Consider the following 9,841-nt stretch of genomic DNA (forward strand, 5'->3'; position numbering starts at 1 on the left):
TTTTTTCCTAGCTGCAGCTCTCGGCGTAGCTGTTATTAACGCCTATTGCAGCTCAGAGCATTTGGGAGACAGCCCAGGCTGCGGGACTGCTTTGGGAAGAGCAATGAACCAGCCAAACCCCGAGGAGGGAAGCGGAGGCACCGGCTATTAAAAAAAACTTTGAGGAGAAGCCCCAGCTCCTCCGTTCCTGCTAAGGACCAGGCTGCAAAGAATTCGGGTCAGTCCATCCGCTTTCCACCTCCTAAACCACACCGAAATAAATAATTCAGGGTGTGGCTGGGGAAGATGAATTTTTTTAACACTCAAAGCCTCATCCATCCATTCCCAGCGGAATTACTGGTTTTCCCCAACCCAGGGAACCACGGGTGCTGGGGAGCGGGCTCGGATCCCACCCAAGGCACTGGGCTGAAGCTCAGCGCTTCTGCCCCATGGCGAGGACCCACGGACAGCACAGGGCTCCCAAGAGCCTCCTGGCAAAACCAAGCCCCAAAAAATCAAACAATGTCTTCGAGAAAAGAAAGGTGCTGAGTCAGGCTCCCAAAAGGAAGTACCTGCGTGAAAATGTTGACACGCACGCGGGCGGGCAAAGGGCTCTCATGTTTGTGAGATCTGCGCTTGGGCAACCCGCTCTGTCTGCCAGATCACTCAGCACAACGCTCGACTTGTGCTCAGAGCAAAAACCACGACAGCAACGGCCAGGACAGCGTGAGCGACAGCAAACATGATCTTCAGCAGAGGAAAAAAAAACCTGTGGATTCATCCCACGTGGAGCTGTGAGCAGGGAAACGCACGATCCACACAGCAAACTCAAAATCAGGGGAGCTGCTCAGCCCAGGAGAGATGCAGATCAACTACAGCATCATTGTTTTAAATGCAAAATTTTCAAATCTTTTCTGAAATTGCCGGGATTTCGAAGCAAAGCAGCAGCTAGTTGGGACGCAGCATTTTGGGGCAGGGGCTGAGCTCCCACGTGTGCACCCAGCAGAGCCGCACGGGGCAGGGATCAGACCCAAAGCCTCCAGAAAGTCTTTCCCCAGGAAAAAAAACCCAAACCCCATGCCCAAGAGAAGCAGAAGCAGCTCCACCTGCGTGCATGAGAGCTGAGGGAGGACTCGCCTCTTCCAGGAAAAGCACTGGAGAAATGTAGAGAGGAAGGGCAGGCAGAGGGCAGAGAACGTGGCCCAGGCTTGCAGGAGGAACCAGCAGGGCAGCCGAGGAACAGGTGGGGACAGTGGGGACAGCAGCGACACAGCCCCGTCCCCGCGCGGGTGCAAGGACAAGCAGCACAAGCTGCCGCTGCCGGCCTTTGCGCCGTTCCCCTGCAGTCCCAACTGGGTGGTTTGAGGGCTCCAGACACAAAACCATCTCCTCTGGAGATCCTTCCCAGGTGAGAAAAAGCAGCATTTACCTGTTCACGGCTTTAAAATCCGTCCAGGAACCACAGCTGATGCTGCTGAAGGTGGTTGGCCAGGTTGGACTCGGTCTTCGCTGGGGACAGAGCAGGCAGGGGAGTGTGCACGGAAGGGCTGGGGTTTGGGCTCAGCCTTCTGCCTGTCTGCATAGACTGGATAAGAATCATGAGTCCTTAACGCACCAAATTTAAGGAAAAAAACCCGAGGGGTTAGTGCCCATCCTTCCACCATCACCCTCTGACCTGCGCACCGGAGGGAAAAACCCACCCGCGACCACGTCCCCGCTGCGCTCTGTCCCAGCGAGGGCAGGGCAGCGGCAGGGAACGGAGCTCCGCGGGTTATCAGCTGAGTTTTTGCAGCAAAATTAGAAAATGCAGAACTGATCCTTGGAGTCACAGGGTGAGAGCTGAGCCAGCCGCCCTCCCCGAGCGGATCCTGCCCCACCATCGGGGACAGCAGCCGCTCCAGAGCGATTCCTGCATTTTCTAGCAACACCCCAGGGAACGAGCTGGAAATTCTCTCCGCAGGCTGAGTTTTTCCAGAGCTCAGTTCCAGCATCACCCCTTGGGGAAGGTCCAGTTTCCCTGCATGCAAACAGGCACCTCCCCAGCAGCTCCTTTATCTGCACCCAGCGTCCCCATGTCCCGTGCACCATCCTGGCGTTCAGCCCTCTGAACAATCCCCCCAGGCGTGGGCAAGTGCTGCCAAATGGATGAAAATATCTTTGTCCCCGTGCTGCTGGGCCAGCAGGGATCAGCAAATCCCCTGCCTGGCCCGGGCTCCCTCTGCTGAGGGATGCTCTCCCCAAACTGACGCAAGCAGGACTGTAAAGACACAGCAGAGGCAAAGAGCACAACTTTTGCTTTATAAAAAAGACCAAATCAGACACTGAAGGGCAGGGAGTGCAAAAGAATCCCGTAAGACACCACAGGTGCACCAGCATCAGGGACCATCGCGTTGATAGTTTTCCTCTAAGTGAGTTTTTTGGGGATTTTTGGGTTGGTTTTTTTTTTTTTTTTGCAAGCTTGATCCATACACATTCACTCTTTGTACACAGACTAAAGGTAAAAAATGTCCTATTGCATCTGTCATGGCCAGCGGCAGCTCCCTGCAAGTCCATCCTCGCCCTTCGTCTCCAAAGCTCCGGCGACCACAGAGCCGTGTGTCAGCGTGACCCGTGCTGATGCCCCCGTGCACAGGTTTAGGTAAACTCGTCCCAATCCGTACGTACAAATCCATCCAGGAGCCGGAAGCCGAACGGGTCCATCGGTATGAGCGGCATTCGGAAGGAGGTGACCAAACACGGCTCCTCTGGGAGGCCCGGGCTGGCCTCGCTTCCCGTCTCTTCTGTGCATAAATGGGGTTTTCACAAACTGGCAGCTTTAAAAACAAAGCAGGGAGGGGAAGCCAAATCCAAGCCTCAGTCTCTCCCCTTTATTTTCAAAATTTCTCTTTGTCTGCGTCTCCAGGTGTGGTCTCGGTCATGTCTGTGATTTATGAACGCGTGCTCGGAAACGCGAGCGGTTTACAGAAACAGGCTCGAGCAGGGACTCGGACTGTCCATTTCAAAGGGCTCTGGCCAGTTAAATAAGCCTGGCTGTTCATGTGAGGAATGAAATCCTTCCCCCTGTACCAACCTTTTGAAGAGTAATCACAGGCTATGAAATAAAGGCACATTTCAGTTCAATTAAGGCACAAAAACATGGTCCACACCAAAGCACAGGACCTATTTTGGTTTCCCTCTCCCCCCAAAACCAGTGGGTGTGTTTATTCCGTTGCTGGTAAATTCAATGAAGCGTTTTCTATTCATGTCCAAGGGCACCCAAATGGATAAACAAGTCCCAGGGCTTCACGTGTTGACTTTAAGATAAACAACCAAGTGGCAACACCAGAGAGATACGGAGATACTCCTGCTGCAGTGCCCTCGAGGTCGCCCGGTGCCGTGGCCCCAGGGCAGCGATCCCACATCTCCTGCCTCTGGCGGGCTTTAGAGAGGAGAAGAGGGAAGGGAAAGGCGCCCAGAGGGGACAGGCAGGACCGAGGAGCTCCTACAGACCCTCTGGAGATGCTCTCTGGGAAGGCTTTTCTCTCCAAGCGAGGCACTTTGAAGTGAGTTTCTAGCAGAACAGTCAAACAGCCCAATTCTTAATGATAAAAACGTAAAAATGAACCGACTGTTCCACTCACCTGCCACAACCCGAGCTCAGGGCTCGCCCCCGCAGCCAGCGTGATGCCGAGCGTGGCGGGGAAGCGCAGGGGGCTCGGGAGAGGAGCGAGGGGGAGCTGACTGGCGCACAAGTCCCAGGTCGAGGCGTGTGGCTGGGAACCCCGCACGCCCGCAGTTCACATCAGACTGTCAGCGACTGCAAAGCTGATCTCCAGGGTCTGCCGGGGGGTGAGAGCGGGGTGGCTGCCCTGGCATCCCACCCCCCTGCAACTGGCACTGCCTCGGGAGGCATCCCCAGAGGCCAAAAATGAAAGGAACCACTTTACCTGAACCTTCTCCTGACCAGGCAGCAGGAGGTGACGCCAAGGGGCAGCAGGAAGGAGGCAGATCTGGCTACGGTCAACACCACGGATAGAGGATTTACATTTCTGGGACCAACTCAGGCACTTTAAATAGAAATTTGGGTCCCTAGAGAGCAGGTGCTTGGCCTTCACCTCAGCATCGTCACAAACACAGATCCCCCACCCGGTTCTTCCCTACCCAGGTTAACTTATGCAATGCCAGAAAACAAGAACCGTGCAACAGATCCTCAAAGCAGGGGAAGGGCTGGGCCACTGGGGTTGTTGAAACTAAACGTGAAGTATGGAAACCACTGAGGCACAAAATCTCATACTTCCTTGTCCATCATCTCCTCCCTGGGCACACATTCCACCTCCCAAGTTCATAAGCTCCACTGTTCACTTCCTTGATGTTCTACATTGTCCAAAAAAAAAAAAAAAAATCCAGTGAAATTCAGACAACAGGAGAAATTTGGCTTCAACAAAGAATCGGGGTAGACTGGGGGGAAAAAAGTGGCATAGCACACTCCGTATCGACTGCAGCAAAGCCTGGAGAAGCCTGCCTGCTGCTGGGGTCCTTTCCTTAACAATACACCTGAAGCAGAGGTGCTCCAGATGAGTCAGTCTCTGTGTCTTGGAAAGAGGAATCTCTGCTTGTTGGAGAGCCTTGGAGAGGAAAGAGAAGAGACGGTGACATTAGACAACGTGAACTCTCGCAGCTGAACGCCTGGCAGTTAGGCAAGCAGCTGCCACAAAAGGCTTTGTGTATCATGAGGGAGGAGAAAGCCACACAAAGCCCACGGGCAGGGAACACCGCTGCCTGTATTGCAGCCATCTTCGAGGAGACAGCTGTTATTACACAGGAGAAAACTTGGCTTTTAGCCCTGGGCTGCTCTTTGGAGTGGAGCAGGCACGCTGCAAGGAGCAGAGCTCAGGGGGACAGCCTGGTGTTCTCCTCCGCTTCCCTTCTGCACAGTTCCTTTTGTTCCCAGTCTAACCCAGCTGTGACCTCAGCTGGTCACACCCCAAATACAGCCCCAAACTTTGTCAGGACACCCGGAGACTGAAAACTCTTGGGCCAAGTACTGTGCAAGGCCAGAGAACACTCCATGCTTGGGTTTCATTCCTTTCCAGAAGCACCCACGAACCCAGGGAGCCTTCCCAGCTCCCTTCCTTCTCGAAGCGTAAGAGAACTACACGTAAGATGCAGCTCAGCCCTTCCAGAGGGTGCAAACTGAAGGCATATATGATTTGGGAAGTTCAGGGCATTCCCCTCACTCCGGTGATGCCTCTGCAGCTAAGACCCCCCCCACCCGGTGCGTTACCTGCGCTGCTGTGCCGCCTCATATTCCTGGCTATCACATCTGCTGGGGTTTCTTCTGATATTTGCACAGCCAAATCTGGAATGAAAAAACCAAAAGGGCCTGAGCCAGGAAAGGATGGGCAGCTGTTACTCAAAACCCTGTCCGGGAAGGCACAGGGCTCTCCTTCAGAAGGCACCGCCCTCAGGCAATAGGAGAGGTCGAGTCTGATTCTTCAGATTGCTTCCACCATTGTCTGGGTAATCTGAGCTTTATGGTCCTGAAATACCAGGAAGCAACAGCAGCCTTACTGCTAAACCGGGAAGCACAACAGCCATCTGACTTCCTCCGGTACTGCTGCATCTCTCCTTGTCCCCCAGACTCACTTTTTCAAGGCTTTTTTACAACAAACTCTCTTAGAACCTGTTCTGGAGGTCAGTTACTGCTCCAGACAAGAAGAGCATCCCCAAAGCAGCCACGAGGCACTAACGCTGCAGCGACAGCCCGTCCCTCCTCTCCGCAGGGGTATTTCCCGGCTGCTCCTCGCCCTGCCGTGCCCAAGGAAGCACTCTGTCACGGCAGGCTAAGGGCGGCACGGGTAGAACACGGGCGAGCAAGCCAGCTGAGTAACTGGACATCCTCTGGCACAAGCCAGCTCGTCTGGTCATACCAGTTACGTTTGACTCATGGTCTTTCTGCCGAGCTTAGAGGTGCGGAGGAAAGCCAGAATCATCGCAGCAGCAGCAGAATAAGCCCTTATATTGCTGAGCTCAAACTTCACCGACAGTGAAAGATACACAAAAGCCACAGCGCAGTGACTGGGGAGAAGGGGAGGTCTCCAGGAACAGGGAAGGACCTTCAGTCACAAATCCCAGGAAAATAGCCCTGCCTGAAGCCAGACACCAGTTCAACCCTGCTCCGCGGCCACAGCTCCGTGGCTTTGATAAAATAACCCTCATGTTGAAGCGGTAACACCACGGAACCCGCACGTACCGTCCTGGCTGATGACCATGGACTCCAGCATCGTTTCGTTCCCGCTGTCAGGCGCGTTGCCTCTGCTGGACTTCTCCTCGTGGCTCTGGCTAGCTGGGATAGAAATATGGGGCCGGACTCTGCTTTTCCGGGTGCTGATGCGTATGATGCCTCGGACCAGCCTGCATTCAGCATCCTGCTCATCCAGGTTGTAGTCCTGAGTGATGCTATTGATGAGGTCCGAGATCTTGTTGGTCTTCTCCAGGAAGACGGTGTCTGACGTGCATTTGGCCAACTCATCGATCTGGTGGACGCTGAAGAGCTCCGTCAATTTTTTGAAGATCAGGACGTCGATCTCCCTGCTGGACATGGAGCCGTTCAGCTCGCTGATATCCAGGTCAGACTCGTGGAAGGAGTAATATTCCTCCGAACTGCGGTGGCTGCTGGGGAGCGGTGGCTTTTCGATGCTGTTCCTGAAGGGCTTCTCTGGCAGCAGCTCTTTGCAGCACGAATCCGATTCCAGGTGGTGGCTGGGGCTCCTGTTTTGATAGACAGGGATGCCCTTCAGTTTCACATCTGGGTAACTGAAACTGCTGCCCGTGATGGACTTTTTGATCTGGTTCCCACTCTTCTCAGTGGGAGAAACGTTGGCGGGGCTGTTTGGCAGTCGCCCATTGTAATCTCCGTTCTTTCCATCATCGGTGGAGGTCTCGGCAGGTCCCGCGTAGGGGATACAGACACTGCAGTCCTGAAAGCAGCCCCCACAGGTCACTATACAACACAAAACCGCCTTGTACGTGTTCCAGGCTTGCGACAGAGACGAACAGCAAAAGCTCTGGCTTGGGGGAGCCTCTGCTGTACCAGAAATAAAGGTAATTGTTTCTGCCTCTCTCCCGTTCGAGTCTTTGAGGTCAGCTTTGCGACCTTTCCTATCCCGCATCTGCTGGGCTCTGCTGCGGTTCTGTTTGATTTCAGGCGTCGAGCCGCTGAACACCTCCAGACTGACATCCGTCTCCTTGGAGGCTCGGGTCCGCAGGGGCACAGCCTCCCGGTAGGGCTGCTTCAGCTGGCGGTGGCTGTTGAGGTCATGGGGGGGTCCTGCCTTCCGGCCCAGCATGGCTCACCGCTCAGGCACCTGCAGGAAAGAAGGTCTCACATCAGGCATTTGTCACCAGTGTCACCTTCAGAAGGACTTAGCATTCAAATTCAGTGATTCTCAAGCTCAAATTCAACATTTTAATTCTTTACAGAAATATTTGGCACTAGGACTCACGCTGTTGTCCCTTGTCACACGGAGAGGGAATCCCCCCTGCGTTTCAGGGTTCTCTGACCACTCGAGCTTTGCTGCTTCCTTTCGGTAGATGCTCGAATTGGGAGAGAGATGTTTTAAAACAGCTACTCTTAAGACATCAAAACCCCCGTAACCTTCAGAAGACGTCTCCTCAACGCAGCTGGAAGACAAGTCAGGTTCTGGAGCAATAAACGAGCAGTGCAGCCGTAGGTGGAGCCAGCTGACACTCCAAAGGGAAAGTATCTCATTTTCAACGACTTCCCCCTTTGTCTTGCATTCCTTACGATTAAGCTGGGCCCTGACAGCACTTATCCCTTTGAAAACACACCGTGCCCAGGAGGAGATGACAAGCCATCAATCATTATGCAAGCTGCCAACTGGACTCCGGATTATTTGACGCTATTCAAATTTAGAGGATTTACCAACGACGGCGTTCCTAACACTGATGATTTTTCCTAGTCATGCCAAGATTGCGTTACGTTAAAGACTTTCCTACAAAAACCGACATCTCCATCTGGATTAAAGAAAAGATCTCGTCAACAGGTCAGTCTTGAATCACACCTCACAGGAGCAAAACCTTTACAAAGCCCTACCGCAGAAATCCTACAGCAGACTGCCTGCTCAACTGTTTTTCTCGTTGCCACTGTACTAACACAGCTGCACACAGGAGTAAACTGGTTTTTATAGGGTACTACACCCCACTTTAGCTCCACCGACCCAACATGCGGTGTTTGGCACATTAAATTTCCCTGCTAAGAGAGCTCAGCACTGGGTGATGGCAAGGAAGGTCCGGTTGAGGCTGTCGCTCTCCACTTCTATTGCTGCCGCTTTTATCCCAGACTACGGGGGGCCCCCAAATTGTCCACGGCTTCTAAGCTTCCTGGCTAACACTGCTTTCACCCCCAAGAGATCCTTTTAAATACTAATTAGGCTAATGAAGGGGCAGGGAGAGCCCAGCCATAGCTTAAGTGTTTCTGGACTGTCCCTGCGGCTCTTCTATCTACTTTCTATAGGGCACCTCAAGCATGAATAAAGAAATCTGTCCCACCCTGGGAGAGCATTGCCTCTTCTTCCCTTTTTTAAAACCAAATAGCAACGTTGTCCCCACAAAGAAACAGGCGCAGACTGAAAACCCGGCAGTTACAGCACACTGCTGCTCTCCAGGAACATTTTGGTTCCATTACCTTATAAAAAAATCTGTCAGCAGCGCACGTCCCAGGAGCTCCCTCTGCACATTCCTGGGCAACACGTTCAATATAAAAGCCCCCGACGCTCCAATTCCAGCGCTGAGCAGGCAGAACTCCCTCGGCTCAGCACCAGTCCAGAGTTTGGATTGCTTTAACTTCGGAACAACAGGGTTGGTTTTTGTTTTTTTCCTCAGCTTCATTATTTTTGTAATGCAGTTCAGAATTGAAAAACAAACCGAAAACATCGGAGCTGATCTAAGCACATCCGCTGACGGGGATGTTTCTCTGAACACCGACCCCTCATCAAGAGATCTAACGAATGCATTGCACAGTGACAATCATTTATACAACAACATTCTGAAATCTCAGAGCATCTTTGACATAGGAAAGGGTATTCTCTCATTGCTACAGAAAAAGACCTGGGGGTGCAGAGATTAAACCACTCGCCCGACATTGCACAAACCCCCAGGTGTCAGTGACCCCCCCAGCCCCAAACACCGAGCTTGCCCCCTTCCCATCACAGCTGGTGTTTCTGCGGCCACCGGATCGCAGGTCTGACGAGCTCCCCGGGAGCATGTGCAAGACACAGCTCCTCGGCCCAGCAGCAACAGACTGGACTGAAACCCACAGCCAGCTGCTCAACACAGCCGTGAACAAAAGCTCAGACTAAAACCCACAGCCCAGGGGATACTCACGAGATCGTGGGGAGCTTGTTCTGTCCTCACGGGGTGTGAATAGCGACGATCCTTCTGAAGAACTTCAGCATCTGCTTCAGAAGAGCAAGGAGGGGTGAGGAGGGGTTCACACGGAGTTAGCCCGGGTCTAAGATCTTCATTGTTCAGAGGCCAGGATTTCCTTTGAAAGTTTTAAAAAAGCTCAATGAAGTTGTGAATCTACTTAACAAAGTCATGCTGGTTGGCCAACAACCACATTGCTGCCGCTGTTAGACACTGGGGAACCCGTTAACTTAAAAAGGGGGGAAAAGGACCTAAATTCAGGACAGAAGATTTACACACAAGATACAACTTCTCTTAAATACCTGTCAGCATCAACAGCTGTTCAGTTTTCTGAGCAACCTCACCAGGAGCTGAGAGCTGCCCCGCAGAGCTCCCAGACCCCGCAGGCACCAACAGAGACCCCAGCCCAGAGCAACATGGATCCGGCCCCTTCCCT

At 53.1% G+C, this 9,841-nt stretch overlaps 1 protein-coding gene across 1 annotated transcript; it reads right to left on the reverse strand.

The window, feature by feature from the left end:
• Positions 1 to 4,355: 4,355 nt before the first annotated feature.
• Positions 4,356 to 7,307, reverse strand: KDF1 (keratinocyte differentiation factor 1). The gene is made up of 3 exons (XM_010081810.1): positions 6,212 to 7,307; positions 5,243 to 5,317; positions 4,356 to 4,583 (listed from the first exon to the last, which is right to left on the reverse strand). Exons 1-3 carry the CDS (start codon positions 7,305 to 7,307, stop codon positions 4,501 to 4,503), a joined length of 1,254 nt encoding a protein of 417 aa, XP_010080112.1. The 3' UTR covers positions 4,356 to 4,500.
• Positions 7,308 to 9,841: the final 2,534 nt, after the last annotated feature.

The sequence above is a fragment of the Pterocles gutturalis genome, unplaced genomic scaffold (genome assembly GCF_000699245.1).
Source record: "Pterocles gutturalis isolate BGI_N339 unplaced genomic scaffold, ASM69924v1 scaffold304, whole genome shotgun sequence".
Taxonomy (NCBI): Eukaryota; Metazoa; Chordata; class Aves; order Pterocliformes; family Pteroclidae; genus Pterocles; species Pterocles gutturalis.